At 34.6% G+C, this 19,645-nt stretch overlaps 2 protein-coding genes across 2 annotated transcripts in view; both read right to left on the reverse strand.

Moving 5' to 3' along the window:
- The window catches only part of ATF7IP (activating transcription factor 7 interacting protein), a 124,164-nt gene extending 113,990 nt beyond the window's left edge, over nucleotides 1-10,174 (reverse strand). The window contains exon 1 of the mRNA XM_047743092.1: nucleotides 10,008-10,174. The gene's annotated coding sequence lies outside the window, so the exon portion shown is untranslated. The remainder of the gene's footprint in view (nucleotides 1-10,007) is intronic.
- A 539-nt stretch (nucleotides 10,175-10,713) lies between these two features.
- LOC125106957 (uncharacterized) overlaps nucleotides 10,714-19,645 on the reverse strand; it is a 118,964-nt gene continuing 110,032 nt past the window's right edge. The window contains exons 5-6 of the mRNA XM_047741519.1: nucleotides 12,295-12,352; nucleotides 10,714-10,866 (exon numbers count right to left, since the gene is read on the reverse strand). Coding sequence (XP_047597475.1) covers nucleotides 10,714-10,866; nucleotides 12,295-12,352 — 211 coding nt within the window. The remainder of the gene's footprint in view (nucleotides 10,867-12,294; nucleotides 12,353-19,645) is intronic.

Here is a 19,645-nt window from a genome sequence, read left to right on the forward strand (position 1 = left end):
ACAGCTCTTGGTTCCTGATCTTGTAATCAAGCAGGTAAAATTACACTTTACAAAACATCTAGACATAAGTTAACTCTTAAACAAAATGTATGTAGTTTTGTTAACCAGACAACAGGGAAGTCTTTTGGTATTAACTTCTCATTAGGCCTGTGTAAATAAAGTATCAAGAAAAATAAATAAAGTATAAGATCATTAAACAAACTTATCCATTCAAATTTGTGTTTCACAGGGCAGGAACTTGGCCACAGGAATGGTTATGGAAGAAAACTGGCACTTTGTTTTGCCTCAATTTTGAGTGAGCATGTCCAGCAAGTTCCATACCTAGAAAGTAAATAAAGGGGGAGGAAGCACTTTGCACTCTTAAGTTAAAAAAAAATATATATATATATGTGGGTTTAGTCCCCAAAATAAATGATTTCATCTCTAACTTTGGCAATAATAATTATCTGAAAAAAAATTACAAACTCCTAAGATAAATAATTAATGTGAGAAAAGGGCTGCTTCTTTATCATGAAGAGGCTTACTGTAAACTTGGTAAATTTAGTAACTTCTCAGGGCTTTTATATGTTAAACACTTTCTAAAATAAAACAGGCCTAAATCTAGACTCCTTCACAAACCTTTGCAAATACACTACTTTTTCAAATGCTTATTTTTCCCTACTAGTGAGTAGTATCATAAAACTACTTCTCTAAATTACTTTTTAAACATTTTATTCTAGCTCCAGTAATTAAGAATATTGGCATTTTCTATAAATCTCCTGCATTGAAGGGCTCCCTATAGCTGCACCTAGTTCCCTCTTAGATATTCATGCCTGACTAATCGAGTCATCAATTGATTGGAGACAGAAAAGAAAGATGTGCCAAGAAAAACTGCTAACCATTTTTTGTATCTAATCTCATTTAATCCTCACAACCACCCTACTACATAGGTGGCTGCACCATTTTATATTAATACAGCTGGGAGACTCTAAATGCCCTGATCCCAATATAAAATTACTGTTCTTTCTACTTCACCGTATTACTGATTTTAGGAAAATTCTCTGCCTTTTTCTTTCTTCAATTTTGCTATCTTCCAACTTTTAAATCATTTAAATTTGGTGGGGAAGGAGAGAATTACAGAAACTTAAAAATACAAAATAATTATGTCATTCCATCTTTTCATCAAAACCTTATTAATTTGCACACATTATGTCCTTCAGAGTTATATCTTAGAGATTTGTTAATATGTAAGCAGTGGTGTTTCCCTGTTTTCTTTTATTATTTTTAATGAATGACATGGAAGAACTTTTTCTAAAACTTGACTCACAATTCATAATTTTTCATATGTAAAGTGCCTGTCAATCTTTTGACAATTATCCAGTGGGTGCTTAAGTAAATTATGTATTTAATTATTTAAAAAAAAAAAAGTCTGACACCTGTGGATAATCATGAGTTAAATGAAAAAAAGGAACTAGATGGGGCGCCTGGGTGGCTCAGTGGGTTAAAGCCTCTGCCTTTCGCTCAGGTCATGATCCCAGCATCCTGGGATAAAGTCCCATATCGGGCTCTCTTCTCAGCAGGGAGCCTGCTTCCCTTCCTCCCTCCCTCCCTCCCTCTCTCTCTCTCTGCCTACTTGTGATCTCTATCAAATAAATAAAAATAAAATCTTTTTAAAAAAAAGGAACTAGCATATCTTACTTCCCTTTCTTGCACCTCCACCTAAAACAAAAGGGATCTAGTCTTCCAGTAAGCAAATATTTACTGAATATTAAGGAAGGCAATCTGAAAAGCAATCTTACACTTTCAATAGTGGCTTTATCATTCCTAATTAGATGGGGTTTTTCTTTAAAATGTAACAATTGCCAGACACATGAATAAGATGTAATTCCTAACTGCAGAAAGCTTATGAAGGACTACACAACTATAAACATAGAAACAAAAAGCAATAAATGCCTGTAAGTGAGATAGGAAGCAAAGCAGAATAAAAAAAGTAATTAAAAAATTCCAGCTGAAAACAACAACATCCTCTTTATTAGTTATATAGGCACAATGGCAGCAATGACTCTTACAAAAATCAAGGATCTTATGTCAAATACCAGGGAGCTATTCAGAGTTCTCCTAACACACTCCCTAACACAGAGTTCTCCTTAACACACTCTCCTAACACACTCACTTTCTCATTTCTCATACTCTGAACACCCTATTTCCTTTACTGAGAACATCCTTCTAGTTTATCCCTAAAATACAACTTCCCTAAGACTTCCTTGATCTCCCCCATTATCGTTTCACTTTTTGTGCCTTACATGAATATGTTTTTTTAAATATTTTTTTTTATTTATATAGAAAGCTGTTTTAAATTACTTATTAATCAGGTAAGTTTTACCCATATGCAAAGAATTTACAACCACAATTGTTTTACTTGTGTACATTATAAGGTCCTCAAAAATCATATTTTCTATCTTCAAAATGTGTATTTCACACATATAGTTACAAAAGAAAAATAGGATCTGGAAAAGATGATAAAAATGTAACTTCGGAGCACCTGGCTGGCTCAGTCAGTAGAGCATGAAACTCTTGATCTCTGGGTCATGAGTCTGAGACCCAAGTTGGGTATAGAAATTACTTAAAAAAATTTTTTTTTCTAAAACAAAAACTTTGGACTAAAACAAGTAGTTTAAACAATTGTCACTATCCACAGTCCTTACCCATAATCTTTCATACTTTTAAAATAAGTTAACTGGTAAAGCTTAAAAATATTAAACTGAATAAATAACAAAAATATTATATGGAGATTTTAATATTAAATTAAAATTCCAATCTTGCAGAGCTAAACATGATTTTAATATGTTTGCAAAGGCAAGCAGAAATGGGAAATATCCCACCAAATAAGGTAAATATAATAACTAGAATCTCAACCACAAATCATGAATACAAAGCTCTCAAAATTCCACTTTGAAGGAGTTATAGAGGAGTAAGTACATCAGTAGCTCAGTAAGTTAAGCATCTGACTCTAATTTTAGCTCAGGTCATGGTCTCAGGGTGATGAGATCAAGCCCCCTGTCAGGCTCCACACTGGGCATGAAGCCTGCTTAGAATTCTCACTCTCCCTTGAGCTCTGCCTCTCCCCTGTTCGCACTCTCTCTCAAAAGAAGAAGGAGAAGGAGAAGAAGGAAAAACCAAGGAAGACACAGAGTTTTAACTATAACTGTTAAAGCAAAAAACTAGTTTTCAATATCAAATTATGAATTATTCTGAGAGACTACTTCTCCAGCTTACTTTTATAGCAGAAAGGGCTAGTTGTTCCCTAACACCCATTTCTTTCCTTTTATAAAATTCCTTAATTTTAGTAAGCACATGGCTATCCACCTAGATACTACATTAACCAGCCTTCCTTTCCCAACTAATTATGTTCCAATGACTACATTCTCAGCTATAAAACATGAGTCAGAGTGATACGTGCCACTTCCAGATCATGTTCTCAAAAGAATGAGGTGTATAATCCCATGACCCTTTCTCTCTTGCCCCTGGTTGGTAAACTGTAGGTAGTCATGTTCAACCTGGAACCATATGTTAAGTCAAAGCCACCTTAAACCTAAAGAGTCTTTTTATGTATTGTTACAGCAGGGAAATAAACATTTATCATCCTTAAACCATGGTAAAAGTCTCACTGAGCAGTTCAGTCTTTATTCTAATCCAATTAGCTCCTGACATTTAACACCTAAAAAGAAATAAGAGAAAATTTCAAAAATAGTCTCTTTTCTATATTTTTCACTACTTCTTCCTTTTAAAACACTTCATCTAGTAAGGGTAACAGGGCAGATACACCCCTACTTAACTTCAAAGACTTAGTTGAGAATGAGTTGAAGCAGTCACATCATTCACTGTTTCATCAGTCACATTTTCACTGGTTCTTAAAATGGCAAATCCTATTTTCATCTTCTAGGTTTACCTTTTCACAACCTGGATAGCATTATCTTTTAGCATTACTGACTCAAGGTAGTCAGTAATTATTAGACAGAGCTATTTAATAGCTCTATCAGTTCTGAGAATCACTACCTTAACATTCAAGTCAAATTCTCATTTAAATGTAGAATTGCCATAGAGTACTGGACATACAATTCCTAGATACCTACCATGACAATAACTCCCCAAAGTAGCACAGGGCTATACAAACAAAGAAAAGGGACAAAGAACTCTATAGTAAGACATTATGACACTACTACCTCACATCATACAAGGGGTCCTCTCCCAAATTAAAGGGTATACAGCTAGTTACTCCTAGGTATCAGAAACAAAATGACAAAATATTTTTATAATATTCTGAACAATGAAAAATTGCAGACATAAGTAAATGAATATTTCTCATGATCAAATTAATAGGTCATCTTCATTTCTCAGACTTTCATATTTACATACGTCCAATTATAAAGTCTCTCAGGAAAGTAATGCCAACTGTACCCTTAGGCCTATCACATTTTTTAGAAAGAGTCATTCTTTTAAAGACTCAAAAATGCAAATGATCAAAATTCAAAACTGAAGACATTCACACTGTACAAACAAGCACTGGTACTCTAGTTTTCTCATTTTGCAGGCAATAAAAAAATGAAAATGTGCCGAGCACTCATACTCTCTATCTGCAATACAAAATAGGTTTCTACCATGTAACTTGAAGCATATATAAACAAAGTTTAATTTTTTGGAATCCACTTTTCTGTTTTAACAAGCTCAAAATGACTGGATAAGCCACTAACTCACTCTTTAGATTTCAGGACAGTCTGAGAAAGAACACTGCAATATCATTTTTAAAATCTTGGACTCTATAAAGAACATAACAAGGTCAAATGGGCAAGAATTTCGAAAGAGAAGCTCCACTAATGGATAGGTAATTTCTAGATACCCTAGGGAACTTATAGAGACATGGCTTCTCAGAGCTCCTTGATGATTTTTTTGTACTCTACCATTTACATTATGTTAAAACATAACTTAATTTTTATCCATAATACACCTTACATGTAATTCCCTTGAGAAAGTACATATGCCCATGTATGAATCTTCCATATACCTCAAAACTTTAAAAATTACAATAGAAAACTTTCTAAACTAAATCATACAGTTCTGTGCCTCCTTGAACAAGTTAAATTATTCTCTAGGATCCAGAATCATTAATAAGATCATCAACTACCATAATGAACATGTTACAAATACTGATTCAGCTCTAGGAATACTAATTCACAAACTTATATGACCTCAAAACTAAGTTTTTAAATTCTTGCTTCTAACACTTGAAACCTGACCCCTCTTCACTATCAAGATGCTAGCCATCACTTCTTGCTCCTATTCATGTATGTTTCTCCAGTAACACTTCCATTGTCCCTTTTTTTGCCATTCCTCACCTATTATAGTCTAAAACACCAAGTATCATAAGTTGTCAGAACTAGAAAAAGTTTCCGAGTAAGAGCAAAGGTCACATAAAAAAAGTAAGATATGCAAATTTCTGTAAGCAGTTTTGCTTGAAAAAGACCCAAAGATGGGAATTTTTCACTTTAAAAGTTTGATAAAAGCCAGTAATATCTTAACAATTGATTTCTACCTAGTTCTTAGATTTATTTTCATAAAGCCAATCAGCCCAAAGAACACATTTAATGGACAATAAATTTACTAGTAATTAGGAAAACACCCTTATGAGAGAATAACTTACAGTTACCAAAAAGACTAAAAATAAAAATGTTTATTATATTATTGGGCTCCATCCTGGCCAGAAAAATAGCTTTTCAACATTCCTCTATTAAAAAAGAAAAAAAAAAAGTCTCAAAGAAAAATTTTGGTTTCAAATGTTGTAGAACACTTTCTTGCCAACCTATTTTCCCACTTCTAACTTCATACTTGCACTATTTTCATATCACCATGTCCTAAGGCAGATTAAAAATAGAAATGCAGTCCTATATCTTCTAACAACTTATCCCTATTAACATTTTATCAGCACTAGGAAACAAGTAAAATAACACCTTAATGAAAAGTAACAGATATCACAAATTTTTCCAGTGTTCTTTAAAAAAGGATATTTTGTGGAACCTGCAGGAAGTGTATTCTAGTCATGAGTGAAAAAAAAAAAAGAATAGTAAAAAGATGTAAACTCACCCCAATTTAGATTTAATGCAATTCTGAACAAAACTTCAAATAACTGGCTTTTTAAAAATTTAACCAAATGAATCCAAAGTTCATCTGCAAAAACAGGGAAGACTAGCTAAGAAAATTGTGAAAAGGAATCACATATTTATATAGTCTACAGCATATGAAATAGTAGTACTGCTATATGAATAAGGCCCAGACAGTGCTTGTTAGCCTCCTTTCAGATTTTATATTACGTATTCCTGTCAAAAGCTGATAAAAACTATAACTCTTTCCCCAGAAAACTGCATATGTACAAGTTGTATACATCAAGGAATCCATGGAAGGATCTACCAAGGAATCCTCTTAAAGCCTATCTATAGGAACTCCTGAGGCCAATGGACCCCAAGTTAAAGATCCCTACTAAATGAAGCAGAACAATTGCTCAAATCTAGTAACTTCTGACCAAAATTAGCAACTCAAAGCAGTAAGAAAAGAGATCACCAACATAAATTCTAAGAAAATGAGGTACTTGGAAAAACTGGAAACTAGCAACCCATTTTCATACAATACGGCAAAATAAACACCATACATATTAAAACACTATTTTTTAAGATCTTTACAATATGTAGAAAAAATAAACAAAATAGGTGAACATTTAGTTCCTCCCACAACAGGTCATATTTTCTAGGCAAAGAAGTCCTAAAAGAAATCACAAATAAGAAAAAGCACTGCATTTAGACTACATAAAAATAGCAAACTGCTGAATATATAAAACCATAAGCAATTTTAATAGTAATAAACTTAAAATTTAAAAACCTGCCAAAAAATATGAAGCGCAAAGGGCTATATCCATAAATAGCTGTTACCAATAGGAAAAACATTAACATCCACCACAGAAAAATACATAAAAAAGCCTCAAACAGCTAATTCACAAAAATGAGAAAACTGCATTTATAAACATTAAAAAGCTGAACTTCACTAGTTATCAGAAAGAAAAAAAAATTAATGAGCTACTATTTTTCAGCCATCAAATTGATGGTGGTACGGGAAATGCTTTTCAAAACAACAAAGCTTTATTAATTGTGTGTATTAGTTTAAACACCCTTTGAAGCAGTAATTTTGAAGAAATACTATAAGATGCTGTTCATGACTCATGAGCAAGGATGTTCACTGCAGCATTATTTATACCAGAGAAAAAAGTCAACAAACAAATGGCCAATAAAAGAAATGTTTAGTAAGTCACAGTACATTGTTATTAGAAATAACAATATTCCATAACCACTTAAAAACATTTGCAGAGTATTTGATGATTTGGGATATTTTCACGACATAATATTATGCAGCCATTAAACATTTTTAAAAGACTATTATATATTAAAAAAAAAAAGTAAAGTATTTTTAAAATAATAAGGAAATGGGAAAACATCCACAATGTAATACTGAATTAAAAGAACAGGAATGAAATTATGGTCCAAACGAAAAACTATCAATATTGATTGAACAATCCTATTTATTGACTGACTGATCAACCGTGGAAAAATAACAAAAATCACCAAAACATTTAGAGTGTTTATTTCTAAATGTTGCTAATTTTCAATACTTTCCAAATGTGTTATAAGTAAAAAAAAAAAAAGTATTTAAATATATATATCGTATATTCAAATCACAATTTAAAGAAAAAAGAATTTTAATGGTTTACAGCTTAATCAAAACTTTTTGTCTAAACTACATTTTGTGATATTTAAAATCTACAAAACTAAAAAGGTTTTAAATGACCCCAGTAACTTAGTATTCATTCCTTAAGTAATCTAGTCCTAATATTATTTATGTTACATATATAACAAAATTTTGTGGTATTTTAACTATGAAACAAAAATTTCAAAACATGCTGGTTATTGAAAGAACAGCAAACAAATAAGTGGACATTCAGACAATTCATTGGTCTTAGTTTTAAGTTTATAGAAATATACTTGCCTTTCTAATAAACAGCAAAATTATCTTACTAAGAAATATTTACATTTTACATTATGTTCCTCAGTGTTTTCAAGTACCTCTTATAATCTTCAGCATTAACCTAAGAGGCAACCATCTGTATATGAAATGAAAACATAAGTTTAAATATACAAACCAAAATATTTCACTTTTCTGGAAGTGCAAAGCGTATCAAGTCCTAAGATCAAAGTTCTTTTCTTAACTTAAATATGTATGTGTACATAAATACACATACAAACACACAAATATAGAAAATACAACACATTTTCAACTCTAAACTTCTGAAAGAATCTCACAGGAAGTGGGGGAAGGGTGTGTTGGGTAATCCACCTCATAAGTATAAAAAGGGAAAAGATTACACAACTGCCTCTAAATATAATTTCTGTGTAGAAGAGTCCAGAGGTCCAGGAATTATATGAATGGCTAATTTTCTGTTGAGAAAAAAGAATTATCTTTCCTATCACTCCATTCTATCTCATATGTGATGTCATTTTTTAAAAATCCACCAACCAAAACTATTCCTTTCAATTACATCTACTTAATACTAACAGTACTTGCTTTGGGCAAGAAAAACATCCCTAACCAACCATTATAAAGTACTAGTCACTTCTTCATTTGACAGATAACTGATTTAAACTTAGGTGTTAATATAACCAACCCAGAAACCAATTATTGTACACACAAACCACAGGTGACATTTATGAAAACCAGTTACAAGTTTTGAGTCCACTAAGAAATAATCTGCGCAGTAACAGAATTATATCAAATTGTATAACACTTATCCCAGGGGTGTTATATAAGATTTAAATATAGTGACACAACCACTGTAAACTAAAATAATCAGTAGCATACTTAAAACTACCTTCTTTAAGAAATGAAAACTAAGAACACCAAGAATTCAAACAAGATTATATCTCATACACATGTATATGGTGCAATTTTTTTAAAGAATTAACTGATTTTTTTTTTTCATTGATGGTTAAGTTTATTCCTAAGGGCCTCAGTGTAGTTAATTCTCTTAAGAATTCTTTGTAAAAAAATTTGCCAAGTTTTATTTCACATATAATAAAATGCTAAAAAAAAAAAAAAAAGACTTTAATTTTAAAAGTCGGAGTAATAAAAATGACCAAACTGAAGCAGTTATGGACAAGAGATCAGAGACTGAAAAAAATCTAAAACTCAGATGCAAGTAAGATCAGAAGCACACAAACTGATAATTAGGACTTCATTAACTTAGACTGAGATTTGATTTTTCCAGTGCTCTTTCCCCCTCATATTTCCAAAACTCAAAACTGCTTCTATTTTGTAAACATTCCCTGATAACAGAACTGGTAAAATTAGGGTTAAAAATGTATTTGCAGATATGCAGTTCAATTAAATGTACTTCCCCTGGGACCACCACTAGGTGCTGATCTTTATCTCCCTAAATATACACTTGAACCCAGCAATACCCCAAAAATGAAATTATAATCGAGAACCACAAGTGACAATCATTTTTACAGAAAATTAAGTTCACAGCTTCTCAGAGAATCGGAAAAATATAAAAAAGAGTTTGAGCCCGATATAAGAGTAAAACACAAGAGAAACGTTTTCCTTAAAAAATGTGGAAATTTGGGGATAACAAAATGAAACTCCTCAAGAATGAGGAAAATTAAATCTAGAACCCAAATGGCGTCCAACAAGAACATTAGATCTTGAAAATGAATATTGCGCTTGCGCAGCCACCGCCCCGCCAGCTGCACAACTGCAGCTAGAGCCCGACCCCGCAAGATCACGTGCTCCCATGCAGCGCCCGCCCGCAGCTCCGCAACCGCGCAGGCGCACACACAACTCCCGCAGCCGCCATAATGCGGTCTTGACTCTTCATAAATACAATAGTAATTTAAGAAAATGTGGTTATAACAGCCCCTAGGAGTCATATATACCTTTCGGGGCGGGAGATGAGGGAGGGGGAACCAAGTTCCTTCCTACAGAGCCGTTCCGCGCAACCGTCCTCAACGCGGCCGCTTCAGTATCGCGCGCTTCAGTCGCCGCGCCGCCGCTGCCGCCGCCGCCTCCGCAGATTCAAAAACAAACCCGCTTCTCCCTTGCACGCGCCGGGGCCGTTATGCAAATTAATGTAGGCGGGGCTACATGGGCGTAATATTGGCCACGCCCGTGGTACTAACAGCCAATAGGCTCACGGATCAGCCTTTCCCCATGCAAATCTCCTGGTTTTTTATTTGAATGAGGGAAATTGGCCACGCCTCCTGCCTTGGAAAGGAGAAGGAAGTCTGAGGTGGTGGCGCTGCGCCTTTCAGTTGCAGTGTGAGGTGTGTTTTGAGTGGAGCTTCGCTCAACCAGTGAGTAGCACTTTGTTAGCGCCCTCTATGAGCCTTAGGAAAGAAGGAAGGAAATAGGTACGTACGTGAGAGTTAAAGAGCAGAGAGAAAGATTTTCGGAAAAGGCTGAAGTATATTTGTTCATTATTTATATTAAAAATTCACAAAGTATACTTTAAACTGTAAGTAATGAGAGAATGGCGAAGACACGTATTTTCTTTCAGTTTTGTGCCAGAGCTAGCACTTCCAATCATACCCTTCTACCGGAAGTTGTATCCCTTATATGCAATTTTATATTGGGAGCCAATCTTTAATGAAGGCCGTGAGATGCAGTAGAGAAGATGCAACTCAGTTTGTTGGGAGATCTGGGCTCACATCCAAGTACTCCTGTCTTCTTGCCTGTCTCTTGGAACACGTGTGTTAACACAGTTTTCTCATCTCTGAAATGGTGATAGTGCCTGTGCTTCAAATCGGTTAAGAGAGGTCAATGACAGGATAAATGTAAAGTTCTTTTGCAAAGCAAGAAAAGCCTGACAAATAGTTCGTAAGGTTTGGTTATCTTGTTTTTTAATGTAATTTTCCCCTTAATCTATTCATTCCGTTTTTATTTAGCAATCAGTGTTCTAGAACTATATTAGGTGCCTGTCCTCAAGAAATCTATACTAGTGGAAACAAAAGTAAACAGGACATTATAAGCAATAAGAAATTAGTGGAGGACGCTTGATACTTATTTTTATAATTCTGGTCTTTCAACTTAGTTGAAATCCTGGGTGGCTTTAGGAGAATCGCCTAATCCAGAGTTGGAGAATCAGTAATGCCTTCCTAGAAAAGGTGAACTCTAAAATGAGACCCGATTTAAAAAATTATTTGCCTAAAAGTGAACTTTGTTGTAGAATAATGAGGGATCACTTGAAAGATAAATAAGTCAGGAAATAACACAAATTTGCATTGTTTTATTGCTAAGCTTTGTAAAGTACTTTACACAGAACATAGTACGTGATTGTTCAAAAAATTATAAATACAGTCTCAATTATAACTATGTATTATAATTTATTTAGTACATAGGTGCTCAGTTATAAAATACTCAACAATTTGTAAATATTAATATCAATATCAAAAGCTTCATTCTATAATAAGACAAATGGGATTGGAATAATAGAGCACATCAGATTTCACTTTGTATGTTTTCTATAAATAAAAAAGAATCGTGTTTATAATAGTTCATTCTCAATGGCAAAGGGGAAAATAATCCAGCATTAACTCACCACCTGGTCATTTTTCATAGATATGCTCATCTTCTAGACGTGCCTCCTTAAGACTCTAACTAGACAGTTTTATTGTATTTGAATCTCCCACAATATACTCAACTACACATTTATAGTTACTTCAGCCATTCTAACTGCTGGTTGATCTAAATAATCATAGCTTCATTCAACAATTACAGTATTTATTATGTACTCACATACTATTCTAGGCACTAAAGATGCCCAGAGGAAATGATACTCCCTCTAATGGAGATTAAAAAAACATATATACAGATAAATATTATTAAATCATTATTATCAGGGCGCCTGGCTGGCTCAGGTGGTTAAGCATCTGCCTTCAGCTCAGGTCATGATCCCAGGGTCTTGGGATTGAGCTCCACATTGGGCTCCCTGCTCAGCAGAGACTCTGCTTCTTCCCCTCTTTCCCTCCCTCTGCCTCTCCCCTTCCCCCACCCCTAACCCTCCCCCCCAAACTCGTGAGCTCTCTCTTTCACTCTGCTCTATTTCTCAAATAAATAAAAACTTTTTAAAAAGCATTACTATCATGAAGATATACGCTAAATATAAAAGAAATACAGAATAAGAGGACCTAAATCTTGCTCATAGAATATAGGAAAATTTCTTACCTGTTCCTTGTAATAAGTGTGATGCTTGACCTGACTCATAATGAAGAGCTTCAGGTGGCTGTCAGAATAATATAAAAATAATTCAAGTTAGGTAAAACAGAAATTCAAAATATTTCTCATTCCCTATGGCACTAGGCATTGGTCAATCAGAAACAGACTTGAAGACCGTCTACTTCGTCAGATATTAATCCCTTAGTTGTAGGATTGTGAAGAGGTCCAGTGCTTCTTCAGCTGGGGACCTAGGCAGACTGGATGGTAGGAGGAGTATTCACAGGTGGGGCATCTACTAACCAATCAGTACTGAAGGATTTCAATATTTTATCCACCTTTTTGGCCTTATTTATACAAACAGACTGAATATTCTAGGGGGGGAAATGCTGTAGTAAAGCAAAATCACAGAACTTCTCACAAAAAAAAATAAAAAACCAAAAACCTAAAATAATATGCATAAATGAATTTCAGTTGTAGCTATTGAGTAGCAATTGAACAAATAGCATAAACTTGAAAAAGGAACAGCTAATGAGGAAAACTGAAGTTTCTAATACTATAAAATGAGACCACCTAATGTAGTGATTGCAAAAATGGGCTTTGAAAGTTTACTACCTGAATTAGAATCCTGTTGCTGCTACTTTACTGCTGCACATTCTAAACTGCTCTATACAAATGGTTCCTGAAATATGAAATGGGGATGATAAAAAATAGCCCCTGTCTGCTGAGGTTTTTATGAAGAATAAATTCTGGTAAAACATTTCAAATAATACTGAATATATAGTAATATCTCAATAAGTGGTCAGCTAATAGTAATCATCCTAGTGGTGGTAGTAGTGGAAGTAATAAAATAATAGTACTTGTCAGAATGGTAAAAGTGCATACATAGCTCAGCTTGAGCAGTTTCTATCTGTACATCTGTACTGTATATCTGTATACTACCATTAAGAAGAAATACGAATTAATCTGATAATTTTTATTATTGTCCTCCAATTTTCAGAGAAGTTTACTGAAGTGTTAAGTAGACAAGCCTGGGAAAACTCGAGAAGCAATTCTGGGAATAGGAAATGTGGAACACAGGATTCCAAGATGATCTCTATTTCTTTATGTTCATACCATGTATAATCCTCTCCCCTTAAGTATGGGCAGAATCCATGACTTGCTTCTAGGCAATAGAGTATGGCAAAGGTGAATAAATTTTGCAGTTGTAATTAATGTTTCAAATAAATTGATTTCAAGTTAACCAACCAAAAGGGATATTACCTTGAAGAGATCTGCCTTAATCTGGAAAAAGCCCTTTGTTTTTGTTTTTTGTTTTTATTCTTTTTATTTTTATTTGAGACAGAGCATAAGCAGAGGGAGAAGCAGGCTGTCCACTGAACAAGGAACCCTATGTGGGACTCAATCCCAGGACCCTGGGATCATGACCTCACCCAAAAGCAAACACATAACCAACTGAGACACCCAGGCATCCCTGAAAAAATCCCTTTGAAAGGAGCTGGACCTTCCCTGAGGAGAGACTTTCTCCTTGCTGGCTTGACACAGTAAGCAACTATGTTGAAGAAACCAACATGGAAATTTACTAAACTGACCTACAGAATCTGTGGGTAGCCTGAGAATAGCCTTCAGCCAACAGGCAGGAAAAAGCCAGGACCCTCAATCATATAGCCATAAGGAAATAAATTCTATAAATAAACCAAATGAGCTTGGAAGTAGGTTCTTTACTAGCTAAACATTCGAATGAAAATACAGCACAGATAGTACCTTGATTCTATCCTTGGGATTCTGTGAGCGGAAGATCCATCTAAATCATACCAAAAATCCTGACCCACAGAAACCAAGATAATAGATGCATATTTCTTTAACCAAGAAAATAGATGCATATTTCTTTAAGTTACTAAATTTGTCGTAATTTGTTACATGGCAATAGAAAACTAATAGAGGAAGTCACCAGAGAAGGGAAGAGGTATCTAAACCATTTTCCAAGGTACATAGGTGATCTAAATGAATGAAATGGGTTCTATTAGAAGATATTTAACTGGCACTCAATAAAAAGGATAGAACCAGTACTATAATTATATCTCAGCAAAACAGGCCTCTTTTCTGGTCCCCATATTATAATGTGCCATATATATCATAAACATACACACAGGGGGGTGCCTGGGTGGCTCAGTGGGTTAAGCCGCTGCCTTCGGCTCAGGTCATGATCCCAGGTCCTGGGTTCGAGCCCCACATAGGGCTTTCTGCTCAGCAGGGAGCCTGCTTCCTCCTCTCTCTCTGCCTGCCTCTATGCTTACTTGTGATTTCTGTCAAATAAATAAATAAAATCTTAAAAAAAAAAAAAAACATACACACAGATTTATAAGAACACACGGATGCCTTTGTTACTCAGAATTTGACACTCAGCAGTACCATAATGGCTACTGTGATCTTAAAACATCTGCTCTGCTAATATTACCAAAGTCCTCCGGGGAATGCTTCTCCATATTTTTTGCTCTGTGTCCTCAAAATAAAAGCCAATTTTCAGAATACTGTGGAGGTCAGTGGATTGAGACACTCACACAACTTCAGAGTATGCAAGATAAATTTTAAAAATTAACTTTTCATATCCTTCCTTTCTGTTAGTACAGAGTCAATAGATTTTTTTCCTTAACAGTAATTTGCCAGTAGTGTCAAGCCTCCATTTTCTTGCTTTTCTCAGGTTCCAGTTTGTGGTTCTGTAGATACTCAGAACTTATTACAGTATTCTCAAAATTTGTACTTAGCTTCTGGAAAACTTTTTGAAATATCAAATAATGCATATTAATCATATATTTGTATACCATACATGTAGATATTGATGTAATATAAATGAAACATATTTAACTTTTAAATTAGCAACTAAATTACACTGAGTTCTAGAACTATAAAGATTTTATTTTAATAAAAATATTTTGATCCTGAACAGCCAGTGAGTCAAAGATGAAATCAAAAGAGAGAAAAATACCTTGAGACAAACAAAAATGGAAATACAATAAACAAAAACTTATGTGATGCAGCAAAAGCAGTTCTAAGAGGGAAGTTCATAGCAATAAATGTCTACATCAAGAAACAAGAAAAATCGGGGCACCTGGGTGGCTCAGTGGGTTAAGCCGCTGCCTTCGGCTCAGGTCGTGATCTCGGAGTCCTGGGATCGAGCCCCGCATCGGGCTCTCTGCTCAGCAGGGAGCCTGCTTCCTCCTCTCTCTCTGCCTGCCTCTCTGCCTGCTTGTGATCTCTCTGTCAAATAAATAAATAAAATCTTTAAAAAAAAAAAGAAACAAGAAAAATCTCAAACAACCTAACTTTACATGGCAAAGAACTCAAAAGAGTTGAATAAACAAGCCCAAAGTTAACAAAAGGAAGGAAATAGCAAATATCAGAGTGGAAATAAATGAAATAGAGATTGAAAAAGCAATAGAAAAGATTAATGAAACTGAGCTGGTTTTCAGAAGATAAACAGAATTAACAAAACTTTATCTAGACTCATTAAGAAAAAAATACTCAAATAATATCAGAAATGAAAGAGGAGATGTTACAACTGATACCACAGAAATACAAGGGATCATAAGACACTACTGTGAACAATTATATGCCAAGAAGTTGGACAACCTAGAAGAAATGGATAAACTCCTAGAAATACTCAATCTATTAAGAATGAAGCCTGAGGAAATAGAAAATCTGAACACGCTGATTACTAGTAAGGAGAATTAGTAATCAAAAACCATCTGACAGCAAAGCCGAGGACCAGATAGCTTTACTGATGATTTCTATCAAACATTTAAAAATGAATTAAGGGGTGCCTGGGTGGCTCAGTCAGTGAAGCATCCAACTCTTGATTTTACCATATGTCATGATCTCAGGGTTGTGAGATCAAGCCCTGCATCAGGGTCCATGCTCAGCAAGAAGTCTGCTTGAGATTCTGTCCCTCTCACCCTCCCTCTGTCCCTTCCCTCACTCACATGCATGCTTTCTCAAATATATAAATATTTAGAAAATAAATAAAAATTAATATCAGTCATTATCAAAATCTTCCAAAAAACAGGAGGGAACACTTTCAAACTCATTTTATAAGGTTAGCATTACCTTGATAACAAAACCAGAGAAAGACACCACAAGAAAAAAAAATTAACAGACCAATACCCCTAATGAACAGAGATTGCAAAAGTCTTCAACAAAATACTAGCAAACCAAATTCAACAATACATTAAGATCATACACCATGATCAAATGGGATTTATTCCAGGGATACAAGGATGGTTCAATCTGTAAATCCATCAATGAGATATACCACATTAAAGTGGGCAAAAATCATATGATCATCTCAAAAGATGCAGAAAAAGCATTTGACAAATTCAACATCAATTTATGATAACAACTCTCAATAAAGTAGGTAAGAGGAAATTTACCCCAACATAATAATGGCCATAATGACAAGTCCATGGTTAACATCATCTTTAGCAGTGAACAGCTGAAAGATTTTCCTTTAAGATTAGGAACAAGACAGAGATGCTCCCTCTTGCCACTTTATTCAACATTGTATTAGAAGTCCCAGCTGGAATAATTGGTTAGGAAAAAGAAAGTCAACCAAATCAGGAAAGAAAGAAAACTGTCACTATATGTGGTTGATATAATTTTTTTTAAGATTTTATTTATTTATTTGACAGACAGAGATCACAAGTAGGCAGAGAAGCAGGCAGAGAGAGAGAAGGAAGCAGGCTCCCTGCTGAGCAGAGAACCCAATGCGGGGCTTGATCCCAGGACCCTGGGATCATGACCTGAGCCGAAGGCAGAGGCTTTTAACCCACTGAGCCACCCAGGTGCCCTTGTGGTTGATATAATATACATATAGAGAACCCTGAAGACTCCTCCAAAGAGCTAACTGTTAGAACGAATAAATTCAGTAAAGTTGCAGGATACAAGATCAATATAGAAAAATGTTGCCTTTCTATACACTAGTAAAAAACTATTAGAATGAGAAATTGAAAAAGAATTTCATTTGCAATTGCATCCAAGAAGATAAAATACCTAGGAATAAATTTAACCAAAGTGGGGGTGTGTGTGTGTGTGTGTGTGTGAAAGATTCTACACTGAAAACTATAAGACATTGATGAAAAAAAATTAAAGAAGATAAAATAAATGGAAAATATTCCATGTTCATGGATTTGAAAAATTGATATTAAAATGTCAAGACAACCTGAGATAATCTATAGATTTAATAAACTTCCTATCAAAATTCCAATGACATTTTTCACAGAAACAGAACAAAATTCCTAAAATTTGCGTGGAACCATTAAAAAAACACAAATAGCCAAAGCAATCTTAAGAAAACACAACAAAACTGGAGGAATCGTGCTCCCTGATTTCAAATTATATTACAAAGCTATAGTAATCAAAACAGTGTGGTATTGGTGTAAGAACAGGTACATAGATCAATGGAACAAAAGAGCCCAGAGGGGCGCCTGGGTGGCTCAGTGGGTTAAAGCCTCTGCCTTCGGCTCGGGTCGTGATCCCGGGGTCCTGGGATCGAGCCCCGCATCGGGCTCTCTGCTCAGCGGGGAGCCTGCTTCCTCCTCTCTCTCTCTCTCTGCCTGCCTCTCTGCCTACTTGTGATCTCTGTCAAATAAATAAATAAAATCTTAAAAAAAAAATTTAAAAAAAAAAAAAAGAGCCCAGAAATGAAACCACATATGTGTGGACAACAAATTTATGACAAAGGAACCAGGAATATACAGTGAGAAAAGGACAATCTCTTCAGTAAATGGTGTTGGGAAATCTGAACCAGCTACATGCAAAGGAATGAAATTGGACTACTATCTTATACTACACAAAAATTAACTCAAAATGGATTAAAGATTTGAATGAAAGACCTGAAGCAATGAAACTACTAGAAGAAAACATAGGTAGTAAGCTTCTTGACAACTTTCTTAGAGATAATCTTTTGGATTTGACAACAAAAGACATGTAAGAGACTGGATACTCTCACAGGATTTTTCTTCAGGAATCCAATGAGGTTTTCACAAAAGAAGAGTGGGCAGAATCCTGAGAAAGATTCTTTCACCATGCTTGGTGTGAGAGGGGGTCAACAGCCACTGCTGAAAACCATATTTTCTGTTCTCCTATAGAACTTAATTTGCAGAGGAAAAGGCACCAAAAACTGTAGGGCAGAAAGAATGCTCTATCCTTGGAGGAGGAGCAGGAAGGCAGGCCACGCCTCATACTACATCTTCAGGAGAGACAGAAACACTTATCAAGTTCATACCCCAAGACCTAAGTTTATAGTGACTACTTACAGCTATTACTTAATCTGAACATCATAGTATGCTCCCCTCCCTTACCCACTACCTCATGCCAAAATGATTTGATTTTTAAAATAATAGTACAGTATGACTTGAAGAGCTACAAGAGATAGATTCTCCCTGGGGTGCAGCACAAATAAAGACCCATATGATCAAAATTTTAAAAAACACAGTAATGGAGATGAATAATGTTTAGATGAGCTCATTAGTAAACTCAATGCAGGGAAGCAAAGAATCAATAAATTTGAAGATAGGTCAATAAAAATTATCCAAAATGAAATTCAAAAAGAAAGGAAAAAAAAAAAAAGAGAGAGAATATCCAAGAGATGTGAGACAATATCAAATGGTCTGATATATGCATAATTAGAATCCCAGAGAAAAGAAAGAACAGGGCAGAATATTTGAATAATAGCCAGAAATTTTCTAGAATTACTAACAAACACTAAGTCACAGGCCATAGAGCTCAGAGAACACCAAGTAGGATAAATACCAAAACCCACTTTTTAAGCATGTCATATTCAAATAGCAGCAAACCAAAGACAAACAAAAATCTTAAAGGTATCTAAAGAAAAAGATACATTACCTTTAGAGAGACAAGGCTTAGAATTATAACACATGTCTCACCAAAAACTATCCAAGCAAGAAAACAATAAAGTAACATTTTTCAAGTGCTGAAAGGAAAAAAAAAATCAACTCATAATTCTATGCTCAGCAAAAGTATCCTTAAAAATGAAGATGACTGCCTATGGCTAGCTAAGGAGTATGTGATTTTTTATCTAAGGGTTGTGAATTTGAGCCCCATATAGGGTGTGGAGATTACTTTAAAAAATAATATCTTAAAAAATGAAGATAAAATTAAAATGTTCTCAGACAATTCAAAACTGAAGGAATCCATTGCCAGTAAAACTTCAAGAAAGGTTAAGAAACATTCTTTAGAGAGAAAAAAGCATTATATTGGTCAGAAACATAAATCAAAATAAAGAAATGAAGACTGTCAGAAATAGAATAAATGAAAATAAAATAAAATATTTTTAATTGCTCTAAAA

The sequence above is a fragment of the Lutra lutra genome, chromosome 8 (assembly GCF_902655055.1).
Source record: "Lutra lutra chromosome 8, mLutLut1.2, whole genome shotgun sequence".
NCBI classification, from domain to species: domain Eukaryota; kingdom Metazoa; phylum Chordata; class Mammalia; order Carnivora; family Mustelidae; genus Lutra; species Lutra lutra.